The 22,015-nt window shown below is 41.1% G+C and overlaps 1 protein-coding gene across 2 annotated transcripts in view; it reads left to right on the top strand.

Annotated features, from left to right (window-relative positions):
• Positions 1–22,015, top strand: part of IFT56 (intraflagellar transport 56) — an 872,526-nt gene that overhangs the window by 231,035 nt on the left and 619,476 nt on the right. For both annotated transcript variants that reach the window (XM_077452501.1, XM_077452500.1), the window contains exon 7: positions 7,459–7,630. In XM_077452501.1, the coding sequence (XP_077308627.1) occupies positions 7,459–7,630 (172 nt within the window). The remainder of the gene's footprint in view (positions 1–7,458; positions 7,631–22,015) is intronic.

Genomic DNA, 22,015 nt, shown 5'->3' with positions numbered 1-22,015 from the left:
GCTCAGTCCCAATCACATCAAACATCCCCGCAAACATTACAAGCATTACAAATATCACAGGAACTATTAGATATGGCAAAATCATCAACGTCGTTGGGGACACTAGGAGAGGAAACAACAAGCCATCCCAGGAATAGCTCACCAATAGAGATAATGGGATCATCAATAGAACAAAGGGAGGGGGACAGAGAAAATTGGAACATAAGAACATATATCTGCTCCCTCCCTACCAGGTCGGATATGGATCAATGCGTACATAGACTGGAAAATTCTTATAAAACCGAAATACAGGAGATTAAAGTATCCACGCAAAAAACACAGGAAACAATCGGTAAATTGGCTATAAGAGTGACAAACATGGAGCAGGAGGTGATACAAGTAAGAGAGAAAATACAAGAGCAGGAAAAAGAATTCAAACAAGCTATAAATGCTATAGATGAGCAGGAAAATAGAAATAGAAGAAACAATATAAGAATTAGAGGACTGAGTGAAAATGTGAATTCAAAGGATTTGATTTCAGTGTTACAAAGGGTTTTTCAAGAACTAGGTCAGGATTTATCCATAGATGATCTGATGATTGAGTGGGTACATAGAATAGTTGGAGCAAGAAGGGTAGAGCCTAGTGAAGCAAGAGACGTCATTTGCAGGATGCATTATGCACGAATAAAGGACAAGATAATGATCGTGGCAAGACAGAAAAAAGAATATAGAATATGAAGGAGCACAACTGATATTTTTTCAAGGTCTTTCCAAATATACTCTGGACAAGAGAAGCGCATTAAAGCCTCTGTTGGAACAACTTAGAAAGAGGAACTTGCAATATAGATGGAAATTTCCATTCCAATTACAGGTCCATTATGAAGGATTGACAGTAGCTTATAGGGATTTGGAAGAGCTACCGGAATTTTTAAAAACCCTTGGTCTCCCGTTAGTAAAATTACCAGACTGGCAAAAACCTTATATGTGATCAGCAAGAAGACCATAAGGATTTGATAATTGGACATGGGGGTTGGGGGGGGGGGGGAATAGGGAGGGGGTCTTGGACTGGGAAAGGGAGGATTTAAGGATGGTTAGAGGGAAAATATTTTGTTTATACTTTTTTTTTTGTTATTAGGTTATATTATTTAAAGGCACGAAAGAAAAGAATATATTAATTATATAGTAAGTAATTGTAGAAATGGGGTGGAAACATTGAGGGTAACCACATAATAAGGGCAAAAAAATATTATGCCTAATAAATGTCACCTTTGTTTTTGTTTTTAATAAAACACATGTCAGCACAGGAAAAAATTATTATCGATTGATGGGGGTTTTTTTTTTTTTTTCTTTTGGAAATAAATGGTAAGATGTGGGGGGTGGTTTTAGATTTCATCAATGTTAATAAATAACACGTTTGGTAAATGTAAATATAATTTTTTTCCTCCTCATGGATAATAAATACATTTTCAACACAGGAAGATGGGGGGTGAGTTTTTTTTTTTCTTTTGTTTCTGGGAAATAAATGGCAAGGTGTGGGGGGTAGGTTTAGATATGATTAATTAATGCTATTAAATAATACGTTCGATAAATGCAAATATTAGTTTCCCTTCTTTTTCTTTTTTTTTTCTCTCACGGATAATAAATAATACATTTTAAGCACAGGAAGATGGGGGGCGGGTTGTTTGTGTTTATTAAAAAAAATAAAAAAATAATGCATTTTTTTTTTAGTAGTAAATAATATAGATAATAAATAACACCCTGGAGCACAGATGGTAATTTATTTTTTTTTGTTCAACTCTGTCGCACCCTTATGCCCTCCTCCCCCTTTTACGACTGTTGTTCTTCCTTTTGGTCAAGGAGGAAAAATGGAGTAGCCTAACGGTATGAAACAAGGGATGAGTTTAAAAATAACTAGAATTAGAAGATATAATAGCAGATCAAAATGAGAATAGATTAGCGGCACGTGGAAGTCTTGACGGACGGCTAATCCGACTCAGTGGCTCAGATTTTCCCCCCTAAATAGGGACCTTACTTTTAAGTAAGTTAGACTTATTGAAGTCAATAGATAAAAGGTAGTGAGAGAGGAGGAGTGAGTGGAGTGTAGTGTATTGAGTGGAGGTTAGGTATTGTTAAGGGTTGGGAGGAAGTTAGGGATAAGGGAGTAAGGGCTGAGTGCTTGTAGCGTCTTTTTTTTTTTTTTTGTTCTCTTTACACTTCCTTAAGTGGCCCCCTGTAAATTGAGTAATTTACCCCTTCCCTGTAGTTTTAACACAGGGGGATAAAACTCTGCTCCTTTAATGTAAGAGGCCTTAATTCTCCCTCTAAAAGAACTCAAATATTACATTTCTTCCATAAACGAAAGATAGATATAGTTCTGTTTCAGCAAAAAATTTTCGTTCAGATCACATTCTAAAATTAGCTAATAAGAACTATGTTAACTGGATTCATGATACATTCTCATATTCCAAATCAAGAGGAGTATCGATTGCATTCCACAGAGGTACACCATATCAAATAGTACAGGAGTATAAAGGTAAAGTTGGTAGATCCCTAATTGTAAAGGTTAAATTATTTGGCAAAATGTTTACAATTATTAATCTTTATTTACCAAATTATGAACGAATCAAGACTGGGATAAAAATCCTAATGGACGCAATGGAAAATGCAGAGGGAACAATAATTATAGGTGGAGATCTGAATTTTATAATGGATATAAAAATAGACACCACTAACAACAACTAAAGGAATTTAAAGATTTACTGGATAGATACTAAGTGACTGATATATGGAGGGCTCAACACCAGACGGAAAAAAATTATACATACTATTCAAATATTCATGATTCATATCACAGAATAGACTACTTTTTTGTGAATCAAACCGGTCTGATGATGACTTCATCAACAGACATAGGTGGATTCTTATGGTCAGACCATGCACCGATATATCTGGAACTAAAAATAATGGAATATAAAAAAACAAGAAGGATGTGGAGATTGAATGATAATCTACTTAAAGATAAAAAATGTGAAAAGGATATCCAGCAATCGATAAGGGAATTCCAGTCAATTCATGACAAGGATGACACCCCACTCCCTACACAATGGGAAACATTAAAATGTGTGTTGCGGGGATTGTTCGTCAAGCATGGATTTAGAATAAAAAGGGAAAAAGAACAAAAAGCTCAACTGATGATGGAAATTGGGATATTAGAAATAAACATAAACAGAGTTTGAAACCAGATGATAGAATATCCTTAAAAGATAAAAGAATTGAGCTACAATCCGTGCTTGACCAGGAATCCCTCCGAGTAAGGGACAAGAACAGAGTACAATGGTATCAGTATGGAAATAAAACGGGGAAACTATTAGCTAGAACATTAAGAGTACAACAACCTATGACATCTATAGTAAAGATTTTAAAGACAAATGGGAAAATTACATATGACCCAATAGAAATATCAAAAACATTTCAAAGTTATTACTCTAAATTATATAATATAGATATACAACAAGAAAATAAGGAAATGGAAAAGGTTGAAGAGATTAGAAAATATATAAATGACACGGCTTTACCTAAGTTCCCTAGAGAAATGAGGAAATGGAAGAAGAAATTTCAACAAAGGAGATTCAACAAGCAATAGCCGAGCTGGCCCTGGGGAAGAGCCCAGGACCAGACGGCTATACAGCTAGGTTTTATAAATCGTTTCAAGACTCAATTATACCTATACTTAAAAAAACATATAATTCTATAACGAAAACACAAACCTTTGTACCACAAAGTACGGAAGCTCATATTATATTAATTTCAAAACCAGAGAAAGATCATACATGATGTAAAAATTTTCGAGCAATCTCACTAACAAATATAGATATTAGATTATATTCAAAAATTATCTCTAACAAAGGGGCGAGAAACCAGGGATAATATAATTATAACATGTACATTGGTGGAGTATGCTCAGAGAACCGCCATCCCAGCATGTCTTTTAGCTATAGATGCTGAGAAAGCTTTCGACAGGGTGGGATGGCGGTTCTTCGAGGAAGCACTGATACAGATAGGAATGGATCCAAAAATGTTAGGTAGGATTGTTGCATTGTATGTTAACTCAAGAGCCAAAGTAAGAATAAATGGAATTCTATCAGAGTATATAAAGATATCAAATGGGACTCGTCAAGGATGTCCCTTATCTCCATTATTATATATAATAGTGATGGAACATTTCATTAATGCAATTAGGAAAAATAAAGATATACAAGGGATTAAAGTTAAAGATAAAGAATACAAGACGGCAGTATATGCAGATGATTTGCTATTATATGTAACTAATTCTATTATAACAATTCCAAACATAATGAAAAAATTTGATCGATTTGGGGAATTAAGTAATTTTAAAGTAAACTATGACAAATCGGAAATGATGAATATTACATTAAAAGAAAAAACGCAGATACTCTCTTACAAAAAGATTTTCTGTTTAAATGGAAGCAAGAAGCGATCAAATACTTGGGATTTTTGATTCCGAAGAATTTTAAGCTGATACAAAAACTGAATCATAATACGGCTATACGAAAAATAATAAAACAATTGCAAAATAACGAAAAAAATAACATACTCGTGGATAGGAAGAATAAATATAGTGAAAATGGAGATATTACCAAAGCTACTCCATCAAGGAAGTTAATGATGGATCTAAGAAAAGCTATAGGTAGTTTCGTATGGGCAAAAAAAAAATCCCAGAATAAAAAGAGAAACATTAACCAGAACAAAAGAAAATGGAGGGTTGGCGCTACTCGATTTTGTAAAATATATGCAAGCAGCATCACTGGTTAGAATAATTGATTGGCAGCATAATCTGAAAAATAAACAATGGGTTACATTGGAGGAGGATATTGTGGAGACCCAACTTAAATTTTTGCCTTGGATAAAGCCGGAATTAAGACCGAAAATAAAAAGAAATGCCAATTTTTGTAAGAGCTACTTTAAAAATCTGGGATGCAGCGTTAAAAAAAGGAAAACTTTCCACCAGGATTGGACATTTGACTCAACTGATGTCCAATCCAGAATTCAAGCCAGCTTTAGAAACTACAAAATACTTAAAATGGAATAAGGTGGAGAATATAAGGTTGGTTCAGATTCTGGAGGATGGAAAAATGCCAAAGCTTTATGATCTTGGACCTGAATATAAAAATAATTGGTTACAATATCATCAATTAAAAACATGTATTGAAATAAATAAAAACTTAATAAGTAGACCAATAACTAAGTTTGAACAGATAATATTGAACAAACGGAAACCAAAAAATAAATGATCCAAAAAATAAATGAGGTTTATGAGCTACTACTACCTACTGGAGCTGTTAGGGATCTAATAGGAATAAAAAAAGTGGGAAGAAGAATTCGGAGAGATAATTGCAGAGAAAGAATGGAAAAAAATGTTTGGAATAATACATAAAACATCAATGGCGATCAAATAGCAAGAAAGAAATTATAAGGTGGCAATGAGATGGTACTGGAGCCCATTGGCATTAAAAACAATAAACAAAGATAATACAGAGAATTGTTGGAGGTGTAGGGTAGAAAAAGGGACATTGGAACATATATGGTATGGATGTGATAAAGTGAGAATTTTTTAGATTAAGATTTTTGAGATACATCAGAAAGTGACTGGAATAGAGATAAATCCAGATATAAAGGTAGCATTATTTTCTCTCACGGAAGATACATTGGATAGTATGAAAACTGGAATAATACAATATATGACAACAGCAGCCAGAACAATAATGGCACATAAATAGAGAAAAAAACAGTCAAACGGTGTCAGAATGGATATGTGAAATGTACGAAATGCTTTTCATGGAAAAACAAATAAGAGAAGAGGGATATATAAAAAATCAAATACCAGCAATATGGAAGCAATGGGAAGAATTTCGGTCCTCAAGTAGCATGGTAGAATATCTATAAATAGAAAAATAATAACCTCATGGGGGAATGGGTGGGGGGGGGGGGTGGAGGGGGAGAGGAAAGGGAAAAATTAAACATTGTCGTCGAGTTATAAAAGAGGAATGTAATGTTTGTTTTTATGTATGATGTTTTAAGTGGATAAGTATGTAATGTGTATTTTATCTTTTTTGTGATGAAAAAATAAATAAAAAGGAGATTTGAAAGAAAACACACACAGTAGTACAGGTTTTGCTCAAGAATATCCCTGTATTTAGTACCATCCATCTTTCCCTCAACTCTGATCAATTTTCAAGTCCCGACTACTGAAAAACATCCCCACACCATGATGCTGCCACCACCATGTTTCACTTTGGGGGTGATGTTCTTTTGGGAATGTGATATGTTGGGTTTGTGCCAGACACAGGGTTTTCTTTGATCGCCAAAAAGTAACATTTTTGTCTCATCAGACCAGAGCAACTTCCTCCATATGTTTTGGGAGTCTCCCACGTGCCTTTTCGCAAACTCAATAAGTGCCATTTTGTTTTTTGCTGAAAGTAATGGCTTTCTTTTGGCCACTCTGTGATAAAGCCCAACTCTATGGAGTGTACGGCTTATTGTCGTCCTATGTACAGATACTCCAGGCTCTGCTGTGGAACTCTGCTACTCTTCCAGATGTACCTTAGGTCTCTGTGCTACCTCTCTGATTAATGCCCTCCTTGCCCGGTCCGTCAGTTTTGGTTTGCGGCCGCCTCTTGACAGGTTTGCTGTTGTGCCATGTTCTTTCTATTTGGTTATTATAGATTTGATGGTACTCCTAGGGATCAACAAAGATTTGGATTTGTTTTTATAATCTAACCCTGACTTGTAATTCTCAACAACATTGTCCCTTACTTATTTGGAGAGATCCTTGGTCTTCATAGCAGTGTTTGGTTAGTGGTGTTGCAGCCTCTGGGGCCTTTCAAAAATGTGTGTATATGTAATGACAGATCATGTGACCCTCTGCACACAGGTGGACATCATTTTACTAATTATGTGACTTCTGAAGGTAATTGCACCAGAGCTTTTTATGGGCTTCATAACAAAGGGGATGAATACATACACACATGCCAATTATCAGGTATTTAATTTCTGAAAAATAGTTTTATGTGTATATTTTTCTAATTTTACTTCACCAACTTGGATTATTGTATTCTGATTCACCACATGCAATTCAGATAAAAAAACAAAAACTAAAAACATTGAACTAGAGGCTGTAGTGCAAATATATATATATATATATATATATATATATATATATATATATATATATATATATATATATATATATATATATATATAGATATATATATATAGATATAGATATATATATATATATAGATGTGTGTGTGTGTATATATATATATAGATGTGTGTGTGTGTATATATATATATATATATATATATATATATATATATTGTGTGTTTTATTTTTTTGTGTTGTTATCCATTTAGACCTATATTATAATTAACTGCATTGTTTTATTTTTCAATCTGCAGGGATTTTCTTGCTTTGAATGTCTACGTGGCTCTCTGTTACTATAAACTTGATTATTATGATGTGTCACAGGAAGTCCTTGCGGTGTATTTGCAACAAGTTCCTGACAGCACTATTGCCCTTAACCTGAAAGCATGCAATCACTTTCGTCTCTACAATGGGAAAGCAGCTGAAGTAAGGATATACAGTTTTATTGGTTATGTTGATGTAGCCCTCTTTTGGAGGGCAGTTATGACAAACAGGATGTTGCGCTAAACCTGTAGGTAAATAAAAAGAACCAGTACCATTGCTAAGTGTAAGAGTTTGCTAATAAAATTGGCAATGCCTTCCCCCAGGACAGGGCCTCTGTGAACAGAGGGGATTCCCTTCCTGAGAAATTTAATCAGTTATCTAATCAAAATAATTGGGAGCAGAGGAACTAGTTAAACCAGCATATAACAATAACCTTAAGTATATAGATGCACTCCAGTATGGAAATACAAGTTTATATAAGAAAAGATTAAGAGGCCATACTTCCACTGTACAAACTGGTATTATCAGCAAAGGACCCAAAAGGAGTCCTGGTGAAATTGTGCACATATACCTAGGTATATACTTTTATAGTTATTAATAGATATACCTCCAGGTGAATATTGCAGCAAAGTCCAATTTCAGGGGCCCCTGGGGATGATTGTAGTGTGGAATTTGTCTTGGTGTTGGGGACTTGAAATTAAGATTTGTGGTGATGAAGGGACCATCCAGCTGTTGTCCAACTAGTCTGGAATGCAACTTTTCACATGCATAAACTGTGGCGTGACACTGAAATTTAGAGTCAGCCTATCTACTCTGCTTTTTGGGGGGAATCAGAACAAAGATCCTCTTAGAACACTTTTCACTTTTTCAAAACTAAATGTCAGCCTCCTTTTTCTTTGCTAACTTCATTAACTCATGCAGGGAAAGAATCCTGTCAGATAACATCATTTTAAGAGGCTGCATAAGGATGCTAACGTAGCAAGCCTCTTACAAATTGACTGGTTCTTAGCCCTTGTACACACGGTCAGACATTCCGATGGAAAATGTCCGATTGGACCGTGTTGTCAGATAATCAGACCGAGTGGGGGCTCTATCGGACTTTTTCCGTTGGAATGTCCAACTAAGAAAGTTTGAGAGCTGGATATAAAATTTTCCAACAACATGATCTGATCGGACTTTGTCCGATCGTTAGTAGAGAATTCCAATCGGACAAAGTGCCACGCATGCTCAGATCAAATTACGAGACCAAAGCTATTGGCTACTAGCCTGAACATAGTCCCGTCGTAATGAACGAACGCCATCACATTCCGAATGATCTGATTTTCTGACAACTTTGTCCGACCGTGTGTATGCAACACCGATTTCGGCCAAAATCCGACGGATTTTGTGGTCGGAATGTCCGACCGTGTGTACAAGGGCTAAGAGTCCACTGCAGAAGGAGGTATAGCAGTGTGATGCAATAAATGTGGGTAACTGTAACTGAGTAACAATTGAATATAATTGATTATTAAAATTTGAAACACCTTCTCTTCTTTTTGATGAGACATCCAGTAGTTAGCAGCCATCATTGTTTCGTGATCACAGTATGGCTCAAAATGATCAGACAGTACCTGCATGTAATCCATTGCACTTATTCCCACGTGTCTTGAAACAGGTTTACCAAAGACTTTCTTCTAAACAAAACCACTCCTTTAGCCACTTAAAGAGGAGCTCCACCTTAAAAAAATCTTAAAAACAAGCAGCTACAAATACTGCAGCTGCTGACATTTAATAAATGGACACTTACCTGTCCAGGGTGCCCGCGATGTCGGCAGCAGATTCTCGGCTGCCTCCACCGCCATTTTCAATCATGGAATCAGGAAGTGAAGCATTGCGGCTTCACTGCCCGGTTCCCTACTGCGCATGCACAAGTCGCACGGAGCATCTTCACTGGTCCCCATTGTGTTCTGGGAACTGTGTTTCCCAGAACACAACGGGGGGGGGGGGGGGGTTAGTCAGGCATCTGTGGATATTCTGCGGCTATCTATGCCCAGAAGTGGGTGCAGGTGCCTGTATACTAAAGGTATCTGCACCCCTCTCCCCCCTGAAAGGTGCCAAATGTGACACCGTGGGGTGGAGGGATCCGATGAGTGGAAGTTCCACTTTAGGCTGGAGTTCCGCTTTAAGGACAGATTTTCCCCCTTAATGACCAGGCCATTTCTTGCGATACAGCACTGTGACGCCTTCCTGACCGCCTCACACTGATATCTGTCGGCAGAAGGGCACGTCCAGGCAAAATCACGTACCTGTATGTTGCCCTTTAAGAGGTGGCGGGGGGGCGCATGCTCGTGCCCGTGGGAAGCTCCGTGAGTCCGGTCGCGGGTCCCGCAGACTTGAGACAGGGATACCCGCGATCGCCTCACGGAGAGGAAGAACGGGGAGATACTAAAGTAAAAAAGCATCACCCTGTTCTGCCTAGCAACAGTGACACTGATCTCTGCTCCCTGTGATTGGAGCAGAGATCAGTGATCTGTAAAACACAGCCACCCCCCCTACAGTTAGCAACACGCCCCTAGGACACACTTAACCTCTACATTGCCACCTAGTAGTTAACCCCTTCACTGCCAGTGTTATTTACACAGGAATCAGTGCATTTGTATAGAATTGATTGCTTTATAAATGACAATGGTCCCAAAAATGTGTCAAAAATGTCCGATGTGTGTACGCCATATTGTCGCAGACGCCGATTGCCACCATTTAAAAATATATATATATATATATATTAATAAAAATGCTATAAAACTATCCCCTATTTTGTAAACACTATAACTTTTGCAAAAAAACAATCAATAATCACTTATTTTTACGTATTTTTTTCCCCCCCCAAGTGGGAACAGCCCTAAACCTGTCGGTAAATAAAAGAACCAGAATCTTAGCTAAGTGGAAGAGTGGGTTTGATGCATTTTTTTAAGATATCAAATTTTATTAACCACTTGAGGTCCGGGCCATAGCTGAATGACGGCTACAGTGCGGACCTCAATTTCCGGGAGGCCGTCATAGGACATCCTCCCTTGTGCATGCTCCCTGTGGAGAGCGCGCTGTGATCACCAAGTCACTGAGACTCGGGTGATCACCAATCCGCGTAAGGGGCCGGTCCTGGCCCCTTACCATGTGATCAGCTGTCAGCCAATGACAGCTGATCACATGATGTAAACAAAAGCTCGGTAATCATTTTTTTTTCTCACACTGATAGCGTGAGGAGAAAAAAAAAAGCTGAATACCAGCTTATGTTAAAGGGACATCAGCACCTCATCTGTGCCAATCAATACCCCCTGCCAGTGTCACCTGTTATTTCCAGCTGCCAGTGCCACCTATCAATGCCCACAAGTGCCACCTATCAGTGCTCACCAGTGGTGCCAATCAGTGCCCCCTATCAGTGTAAGCAATCAGTGCCCATCACTGTCACCCATCAGTGCCAATCACTGCCCCCCATCAGCGTACATCAATGAAGGAGAAAAATTACCTGTTTGCAAAATTGTATGACAAAATATATAAAAAAAACAAAAATGGAATTCGATCTTTTTCATTTTTTTTTAACAAAAAAAATAAAAACCACAGAGGTAATAAAATACCACCAAAAGAAAGCTCTATGTGTGGGGAAAAAATCATAAAAATTTCATTTGGGTACAGTGTTGTATGACCGCGCAATTCGCAAAGCTGAAAATTGGCCTGGACAGGAGGGGGGTTTAAGTGCCCAGTAAGCAAGTGGTTAAATAATTTATAAAGGGGGGGCTTGGCCTGGAGCTGTATGCGCTGAGACTTGCCTGAACCTAGCTCTGCCGGCAGTGACTTTTATTATTTAATCCTTATCCCAGCAAACAGAAATATCTGACTGGTTATCCACCACCACAGTCCCAATACCCAGTGGAACAATGTCGCCAGCTCGCAGATGGCTGATGCGGCTGCTAAACTCGCTCAATTCTGCCATCAGGAAGGACATACACAGGCCAAAGATAGCGGCTCCCTGTCCTCCTCATCTACAGCGCGTGCTGCCGACAAGAGTGAGATTCTGGAGGCTGTCGCTGCATGTCAAACATCTATCACTGCCAGGATAGAGGAGGTAAAGGTTAACATCTCTTTACTCAGGCAGGACATGCAGCAACTGAGAAACAGAGTTGGGGAATCAGAACAACGCCTAGGCCAGGTAGAGGACACCATCCCTCCATTACAGGAGTCATCCGATCAGGCAAATCGCCTTATCGCACAACTGCAGCAGAAGCAAGATGACCTCGAAAACCGGATGCGGAGTAACAATCTGCGAATCGTAGGTCTCCCTGAGGGCACAGAGGATAACAACCCAGCTACCTTCTTAGAACAGCTGCTGATTGCTGCCTGCAGACAAGAGGCCTTCTCACAATCATTTGTTCTGGAACGCGCACACTGGATGCGTGCAAAGAAACCACCCCACGGAGCACCTCCACAAATTTTTATGGACAAATTCCTCTACTACAAGGATCATGATGCCATCCTCCGTCTGTCCAGGGAGAAAGGCAACATACTCCTGCATAACCATTATATTATGGCCTTCCCTGACTTCTTTGCAGAGGTACAGCTACAACACATTCACTGACATCAAGCGGTGCCTGCAAGTCCATCATCTAACGTATGCCATGCTATTCCCTGCTCGCCTCCGGGTCATCAGAAAAGAGTGTCCACTTCTTTGAGGAACCAGGAGCTGCCAGCGACTGGCTGGATCAGCTCAACCCCACCTAAGCCGCAAGTACCACATGGAATGTCTCACCTTAAACCCATCACTCCACTTTGATCGTTGTCTGGGCCCCTGACACTCTTAGGGGGATTCACACTCATATTTAAACTGTCCCTTTTGGTTTTAGTTTTGTTTATGTTCCTTGGTTAGTGCAACCCTCTTTAATTAACATTATACACATAATTGCCCAGACCTGATCACATCACTGCCCTGATTTTATTATGGGACTACCTTTTGCCTTAATGCCGCCTGCCAACTCAGAGCTACACCGCTGTTAATCTCTCCATCTTTACTGACACACATGACCGTTGTGCCACCGGGGTCTCACTGCATGCAGTAATTTTCCAGAGGATTTTGTCCGCCCCTCCTGGAAGATCGTTGGAGGAAGTACCCCCTCAAATGACCTTATTACCCGTGTTTCTAAGTAAGCCGCCCCAGCCAGTGCCATGCTATGCGCAGACACTGGGCGTTCATCACAATATTCTCGCAAGTTGGGCACTTTGTTTGGGACTTATGCTTGCACGAGTTGGGGTGTGTGCAGAGATGGGAGGGTTAGGATTTTGTTATTATTGATACTTAAGTTTATGGTATCTTTTACACAATTTTTTTTAACAAATATGACCATTGCTAGGCTGATGTCTAATGATTTATTGCTCTATGGATATACTTGCACAGGCACACTACAATGCCAATGCAAGGTTGAGGCGTGTGGGCCTATCCGGCCCGACTATTCCATTATGCTATCCTTATGGCTAGGTTAAAGTTCCTGACATGGAATGTCCATGGATTGGGTGATAAACTGAAGCCTATTGCAGTGTTTTCCTTCCTTAAAAATTAGAGGGCTGACGTGGTTGTGCTGGTGGAGACCCATGTACAGGTACATCTGCAGCGGGCGCTACGGCATCCCTGGATTGGCTGGGCATATCGTGCCACCCACACCTCATATTCCAGGGGTGTCTCAGTGCTGGTGGCCAAGTCAGTACCCTTTGAGATCCAATCTGTAGTTTTGGATCCTCAGGCCAGATATGAATTTCTGTATGCTAAAATAGTGGGTAACTCCATATTGATACTTGCATAGTACATCCCCCTCCCTTTAATTCTAACATTATTATCGAGAGATTGTCGTTCATGGCTAAATACCAGGGTGTATTGGCAGTATGATTGGGAGACTTTAATATGGTGACCAATACCTCCCTTAAACACCTGGGACAGAGCTCACAACCACTGATGCCAAACCACGACACAAGGTTTAGTCGCCTGATGACAGGTTTTGACTTAGTGGATGCCTGGCAACATCTCTACCCAATGCACAAAGCCTATGTCTGCTTCTCTAGTACTCACTCTACTATGTCAAGTATATGTTTGGATATCCAGTACTTTGACTCCCAGACTGCTTAATGCCAGATTTGGCACAAGATTACTCTCTGACCACTCTTCCTACTGGGTTGAACTGACATCTTATGACAACCCTCCCGAATTGGAGACTGAACCCTTTCTGGTTAACCATACTCCCGCACACAGGTTAGTTTTGGACTGGGGGGTTCTTTTTTTCAAAATAACATTGACCCCTCCACCCCACTGACTGTGTGGGAAGCGTTAAAAAAAATGCTAGAGTGTTACTTACTGAATGCATATTCAGGTGTAGGAGGAACTCAAAGGTCACTTATACCCAGCTAGCGTAAATAGAAGATGAATATGTAACATCTCCTACACCAGCCGCACTGGCACAGCTGAAGCTGCAAACCAGGGCAGTTGACCAGCTATGCCAGGAGATTGCCCGATATAAGATGTTCTTCAGCAAACAAAAGGCCTTTGAGCATGGAGAACGCCCTGGCGTGCCCCCCCACCCCAAAGCACCTTGTCCCCATGTTGATGAGGACAAGGGCCTCTTCCCGACAACCCTGGCCGTTGGTTGTTGGGGTCTGCAGGCGGGGGGCTTATCGGAATACCGGCCCCCCCACCCTATGTGAATGAGTACGGGGTACGATGTACCCCTACCCATTCACCTGTGAAAAAAATGTAAATAAAACGCAACACATGAGGGTTAAAAATAGTTTATTGCACAGCTCTGGGGGTCTTCTTCCGTCTTGGGGGGGTCTTCTTGCCGGACTCCTCCAATATCTTCTGCTCTTTTGCTAGCTCTTTTACTAGCGGAGGAGCCCGGCTTTCTTCTTCACCGCCGTCCGGGGGTCTTCTTCCGACTTCGGGGGTCTTGTCCCCCTCTTCAGTTTTTCTTGCCGGGCCTCCGAGCCTTCTTCTAGCTCTTTTACAAGCAGTGGCCCGGTCTTCTGTCGCCACGGTCTTCGTCGTCACCACCATCTGTTCTTCTGTTCTTCTCTTCTCTTCTTCTTCTCTTCTTGAGCTGTTTCCTCGTCGCTGTCTCTGGCCACAATGACAGGCACGCGGCATGCAGCGACTTGTATAGGGCATCCTCCCATGTTGAGGAGGGCACGCGGCCTGGTACGGCTCAGGAGGGGGGGGGCGGCGTAGGGCTTCCCCTTTAACTCCATACCAGGTGACATGGCCAGCGACGTGTCCTTCGCTAGTCCCGGCTACCTGGAGCCGCGCTCAAAATGAACGGACTTTCCTCCGTGTGTGTGGGCAAGTCCGTTCTTTTCAAAAGGCAGGTAGAAAATTTCAAACACTACATACAAGATGATATCAATCCCTTAGGCCTGAGGATCCAAATTTTCCCGACTTTGGAGAATTTGGATAATACCTTTAAAAAGAAATGGGAAAATAACTTACAACAATGTACTAAAACAATGATGCGTCTATTAATGGAGGAATACCAAAAACGAATAGGTGTATTGGAGAAAGAGATTGAAGAAGTATACACAAGATTAGAAGCCTTCAAGGAGGCACTTGTGTATAAGGAACAGGAGGAACGTATTAAGACACATATAGATTTGCTAGTTAAGGATTCCATTTCCACAAAAGAGAAGAAGTTTTGGAGAGATAAGGTCACCTTTAATGAGAGAAAGGCCTATCGCTGGCTCCCCCGTAATCCCCAAGGGCGACAGCAACAGAAGGGGACAAAGCAATTTCCTAGATGACCAAAAAATCTGTATAAACACAAAGGAGATATGGGTTCTAACTCATCTCTCAATTATTTGTCTTCTACATGCTCTCAAACCTTCAAAAAAACTGTTAACAAACAAAAATGGTGATCGCCCGAACCCACCTCTGGGAATAGAAAACAAACTATGGAATTCCCTGGGAGTACACAACCCACATTACCATCGGGTGGAACTGATCACACTTTGAGATCAGGGAACACAGGGAGTGGCCCACCTACACAGGGACGCTCCATAGGCGAAACCCCCAACTATGAGTGGGAAGAGCGACAACATAGAAATACAATGACAAAAGGCAGGGGCTCCCATTTTGGACACAGCCTTAAGCATTGTCAATCTCTCCAAATATGAACTTTCAGTGGATGAAAGAACTCTGTTAAGTAAAGGCCTCACCTTTTGCCCTTCCTCCAACACGGACACTTTTGAAGCCATCAAGGACGTGCAACTTTTTGGCAGAAAATTGAATATGAAATATCTGTATACTAAACCACAACAAGACAAGACATCCCATGATAGGGAGAAGCAGGCCTTGGATGACTTGGTGTCCCTGTTGGAGGAACAAGAGCATAGGGAGGAAATAGATTATATTGACCTGGATAAGCTTCTAATGACCAATATTACCCCTACAACAACAGGTATTCAGGGAAAGTCTTCTTTGAAGAAGAAGTCAAATCAATTTCCTTCTTTAGCCCAAAACATAAATCTGAAGGCTTTTGTGACAATGGTGATGGACGACCTTCTAAGATTGCCAAAAGGATCACATACAGACAATCTCTCTGTACTTGAGAGACGGGCATTAGTCATATTAGAAAAACAACATCAACTAACTATAAAGCCATCTGATAAAGGTGGCAACATCATAGTAATGGATAACGCCCAATACCTCAATATGTGTAATAGAATTTTATCAAATAAAGAATAGTACCAACCGATCTCGAAAGCTCGTATTGAAAAATGTGATAATGAATTCTTTCTATTAGTAGATCAGGCCTATCTTAATAACATCATTACACAAACAACATGGGAATTCATTTGAATAAAATACTCCAAGATTCCAGCGTTTAACAGCCTCCCTAAGGTCCTCAAGGATCTTGCGGATCCACCGGGCAGACCCATTGTTTCGGGCAAGGGCAGCATTTTGGAAAACCTAAGTAGGTATATTGATGAACAACTACGCCCATTAGTGACCAATCTGCCCTCCTACCTCAGGGATACAACTCCTCTGTTACAACAATTGGATGGCCTCCACATCCCCGATGACACTTTTTTGGTCACGGTGGATGTGGAGGCACTCTACTGTTCCATCCCTCATGATAAGGACCTAGAGGCTATACAACATTTTCTCTCTCAATCCCATAGGGATGACAAACCACTACATCAATTTATTTAGCAGGGATTGCAATTTATATTGTCACATAATGCATTTGCTTTCCATGGGTCCTATTTCCTCCAGATACAGGGGGTGACTATGGGGACCTGTTGCGCGCCCCCTCATATACCAACCTGTATCTGGGGGAATGGGAGAGCTCCTTTCTCTCATTGGACCAGGTGCTTTGTGACCAGATACTTCTCTGGTATTGTTATATCAACGACATCATTTTTGTCTGGAATGGCACCTATGAGGCTTTAATTCAATGTATGAAGTCAATGGAAAATAACACCTTCAATTTGAAATTCACTATGACGTGTGATCGACTCTAGAAGATATTGCCACTAAACAGTGTGAATTTCTTAGATGTAATCATTTCAAAGAATCCTCAATCATGTTAGAAGCCCTGTCAAAGGAACCATTCTTTCTTCTAGAGTCGGTTTCCCTATGGGACATAACACTCAAGTTATCTTTTTTAGTGGCAATAACGTCGGCCAAGAGGGTTTCGGTACTGCAGGCTCTACTAATTAAGGAACCGCTGTATCCAGAGAGAATTGTCCTCAGACCCTCGGAACAGTTTGTACCCAAGGTAGCTTCTACCTTTCACTTAAACTCAGAAATCAATCTTCCAGTCTTCCTAGATAGTGAAGTGAATCTGCATCCTTTGGATGTTAAATCAGTCATCTCCACCTACCGAGTAGACACTCGTACATTTAGAAAAACAGAACACTTTCTAGTCATACCACATGGCGCAAGGAAGGGCCAGACAGCCTCCTTACGAACGATAGCATCTTGGCTGATTAAAACCATAAGAAAAGCGTACTCAATTCAACTTCTCCCGATACCAGAAGGATTGAGAGCACACTCGACAAGAGCAGTAGCGACCTCCTGGGCAGCATACTGTAAAGTGTCCCCAGAGACTATTTGCAAGGCAGCAACTTGGTCCTCAAAAACCACATTCATGGCACACTACAAAATAGACCCGGCTCAATTAACTACAGCCAAGTTCAGGAGATCAATCATCCAAACTAATTCATCCATACCTTGTACTTGAGTAATAAATCTTTTGAAAAGCACCCACCCATGTAGCGAGTTATTTCCCAATGTGTGTGCTGCCATGATGCGTCAGGAAAACGGAAAATTGTATACTCACCTTTCCGTAATTTTCCTTTCCTGATGATAGTTACTGAGAACGGTGGACTCCTCTTCGAATCTTTTAGCTAACCAGTCCTATCAGGTTGTGGAGGCGGAGTCACAACCCAATGTGCATGCTACCATGGGATGCGTCAGGAAAGGAAAGTTACGGAAAAGTGAGTATACAATTTTCAGTTTTTTTTATTCTCTTGGGCAGCTTTTCTTGCCCATGTGAAACACTGGTTAGCACATTGCAGATGCTTTGGATAAATAGGTAGTAATGCACATCTATATTGATTGATTGTATGTTTAACTTATAAGTGCTGTTCTGAAGGATTGAAAAGTTATGAGTTTTTTTCGATACAAAATGGTTATGCAGAGAAATTGTACAATGTAACATACATAGTAAGTATAATCATGCTGCTCAATAAACTTCATATAAGAATAAAAATTATTAAACAAAATATAGTGAGTTCAACCGGTAGTTGAACCATCCTGCAATCCCGATACCTTTCGGGTAGATGACGTCTGAACGATGGGTTCTTTGGTTGTTTGGGCCTTCTATCCGACGGGATCAGACCCGATTTTCCTCCCGTAACCTTAGATATTGCCGAAACTAACTTGGGGCCAAAAAGGTTGGTGCCGTCGTATGGAATCTTACACCAGCTGGACTTGGAGGTTGTATCTGTGACCCAAGGCTTGAGCCACAGCGCCCTCCGGGCTGTCACAGAGGTCAACATTGCTCTTGCTGAAGATCTTCTTATATCCTGCAGAGCAGATATGATTTTTGTTTTCATCTGCTGCTTCCAGCAGTAACTTCTCAACATTGGAAGTCCAGCAGGTGATGGCTCTACCAACTGCTGCCAAAGCAAACGCTGACCTGCAAGCCCCTCCTGCTGCTGAGTAGGCCTTCTTAAGGTCAAGATCTATCTTGCGGTCCATCACATCCCAAAAGGTCACGGTGTCCTCTATTGCCAGGGTTACATGGCGTGCCAGCCGCATTAGTGAGGAATCCACCACCGGAGCCAGAATAAGGGGATTCACCATTGGTTCCGTTAGTGGATAGAGCTTGCTCAGCCTATTGTTCAGCCCTGATTTTTTTGTCCGGTCTTTGCCACTCATCCTTTATCAGTTCTTCGAGTTCCTCTGTAAAAGGAAATATTTCAAGATCCTTCTTTGAGTTGGGGAAATATTTTCTTAGTTTAGGTGGAGCCTCCGTCTCCTCCTCCCATCCAATTGCCTCCTTCACTGATTTTGCAAAGGGATCTATTAGTGCAAAATCAAATTAGCTGGTGGTAATACTTCATCATCTTCTGGAGAATCTTCTAGATCTTGATGAGTGAAAGAGGTAGATGCGGAATTAGCAGTTCCGATCAGTTCATAGGCTGCTACCTGCATGATTGATTCTTTTACTGATTCTTTTATTATATTAGATGCCTCTCTTGCGTCAAATTCTTTATCACATGTTGCCTCCTCCAAGCAAATTTGGGACACTAGTTTGCTTGGTAGAGCCTGTGCTCTGCAAACCCAACATGTATTAGGCGCAAGACGTGTATGCCCAACATCGTGGTATTGGTGAGAGGAAGATGAGCTCCTGCGGTGGTGGGAAGATTTTGACCGGCTTCTTTGGGAGCGGCAATCTCTTGAAGGGGAACGCTCTTTTCTTTTAGAATGTGGTGACCCCGAAGACCTGCCAGAAAAAATGTCGGTGGCAATGCTCTTTTTCTCCTCTTCTTACTTGCCGATTAGACGCCCCCTTATCTTGTGGTTCGCAGATTGTCTGCTAAAGTGGCGGCAGCCTCCATAGGGGAAGCAAAGTGTACCTGTGAGGAAGGGTTCTTATTAGAAGCGATAGCAAAGTATGAGCAGCAGAGTATGAGCAGCAGGTGCTGGGATAGTAAATAACTGGCAGATCCCTTACCAGAGGTCAGGGCAGACAGGTGGCAGCAATAAGTTAGAAAAAAATCAGGATGGAGAGTGGTGTTTCTTGCAGTCTGCAGCTGAAAACAGGTTCCGATCGATTTTAAATATGCCGCCATCGCGGAGGTGATGATGCCGCTGCCGCACATGCGCCGTAGCATTCCGCGATGCTCGCCGCCATCTTGGAGCCTGGCACACCCAGCAATAGAGCTTGTGTCACTTCCTGGGTGCCTGGAGAGTCCCAATGTGGCCGCCATGATGGATGAGGCATCCCGGCCGAGGGACTGCAGAGCCCAGCATGGAGAGTGAGAAAAAGTAGAGGGAAATAAACAGGCACAGGAGGTAAAAGATATATTAAACTGTAAAATAGTCAGAAGCAATATGAAATGTGAAAAGGAGAGGAAATAGAGGCTAGGATTTGCAAAATGCCTGTCAGACCTTAAATAGGTTTAAAAAGGTGTACAGCGGTTATTCCCCTCTGAGACCATCAGGGTGGGGCTTCCCTCCTTTTAGATTATTTAGAGACTGTACAGACAGGGCTTCCAGTTAGGAGAGGCTGAACCTAGCTGGGGCGAAACGGTAAGGGGTTCCATGTTTCTAACCGTTCCTAACCACACGATTGTGCACACAGGTGAGGAAAAAATGGAGGATGCAACGGTGGACTCCTCTTCGAATCTTATAGCTAACCAGTCCTATCAGGTTGTGGAGGCAGAGTCACAACCCAATGTGTGTGCTGCCATGATGCGTCAGGAAAGAAAATTTAAGGAATCAAGAGAAGGGAGAAAAAAAAGAAGAAACCAGAGTTTTTTCATCGCCAAATAAAATCCCTCCAAGCCGCCAATTCAAGATGAGATTCAAGTTTAAAAATAAAAGCTATTCATAGAAAGGGTCTCATGTTGTGAGAGCTCAGGAACTAAATTCAAGGAGACCATACAGCCATATTTTTGGAAATTCACTGTTAGTTTCTCCATTCACTTTAGGTGATTCAGTTCAGCCACCAACGTTTTAATAGTGGGCTCCCACTGTTAAAAAGTTGGTGGCTAAAAGAATTACAAAAAAAAAAGTTGGTGGCTGAACTGAATTGCCTAAAGAGACTGGAGGAACTAACGGTTAATATACAAAAATGATACGTGAACTGGATATTCCAATGTGTAGGTAGAAGACTTTGTGCTGCGGCAAAGAGGAAACAAAGCAGGCCCTTTTTTAGCTGCCCCCAGAGAGTCCAGATAGAAAGTAAAGCTATTTCTGAGGACTTCTAATAGAGTGTATCCGTAACATGGGAGCAAATTAAAAAAAGACTCCCAAAATGATTTAACCCGGGGACAGGTCCACCATATGTGGATCATTGTGCCTACGTCTTATGCAGCGCCAACACTTTTCAAGGTAATTCGAAGACATTCTGTGCAACCTCTTAGGGCGTATTTACCACATGATTAGAATTGTATAGTTCTTCTCTTGTATATAAGTTGAGACTTGATTTAAAAGTTAGAAAAATTTCTTCCATTCCTCCGCAGTGATTGTGTGACCCAATTATCTCTCCCAATCTCTGGTGTAGTAAGATGGGAATGCATGAGATAACAGTATACCATCTATTTTAGAAATAGTGTGAGGGCACTCTTCACGCCCAATACAGAGAGACTCAAACAGAGTTCAGTCCCTATGCAAAAAGCCTATTTTAGAGAGATGTATATAAAAATGCTGAAACTGGAAATAGTGGAGCCGTCAGCCAGTGTAGTTACATCCTGTAGTCACTATTGTGTTAAACGGTTGAAGTCCCTTGGCTGCAAGAGCTTGTTTGATTGGGAAAGGGGCAGAGGATGTCCAATGTAAGAACCTAGCTGATGATAGACCCAGCAGAAATTCTGGGTTGTCCATAATCGGGGTAAGTGAGCCCGGTGTTGAAGAAATATCCAGCTTCCAAATAGTTGAGTCCCAAACTCTTAACAGAGATTGTGTTAGAGGTGGGAGTGTTTCTTAAGATGGGTGAGATGAAAGTGCGATCCACAGAGAGAGAGAGGTCAAAGGGACTGGTATTACAATCTTCTAAAGACCTTTAGAAGGAGCAGGGCGCTCTGAGCATGTAGCCTGTACTCTTCAGCCACCTCTACCTCCTACTTGTGACGTCACTTCCGTCGGTGCGTTCCATGCTGGTCTGCGTGGACTTTGTTTTTTCATTCTTTCTTGTATTCATACAGAGCTGGATCAACTCTGCGGACAGCAGCTGTGCCCCCCAGCACATGCTACCTTTTTCATTAAGGATTTTAAAGACAATTACAGTTTACCTGCTGTACAGCCCTTCT

Source organism: Lithobates pipiens, unplaced genomic scaffold (assembly GCF_037356315.1).
Source record: "Lithobates pipiens isolate NorthernLeopardFrog02 unplaced genomic scaffold, aLitPip1_a1.2 Scaffold_23, whole genome shotgun sequence".
Lineage (NCBI taxonomy): Eukaryota > Metazoa > Chordata > Amphibia > Anura > Ranidae > Lithobates > Lithobates pipiens.
Note: the sequence above shows the minus strand (reverse complement) of the source record. Positions and strands in the feature narration are given on the sequence as shown.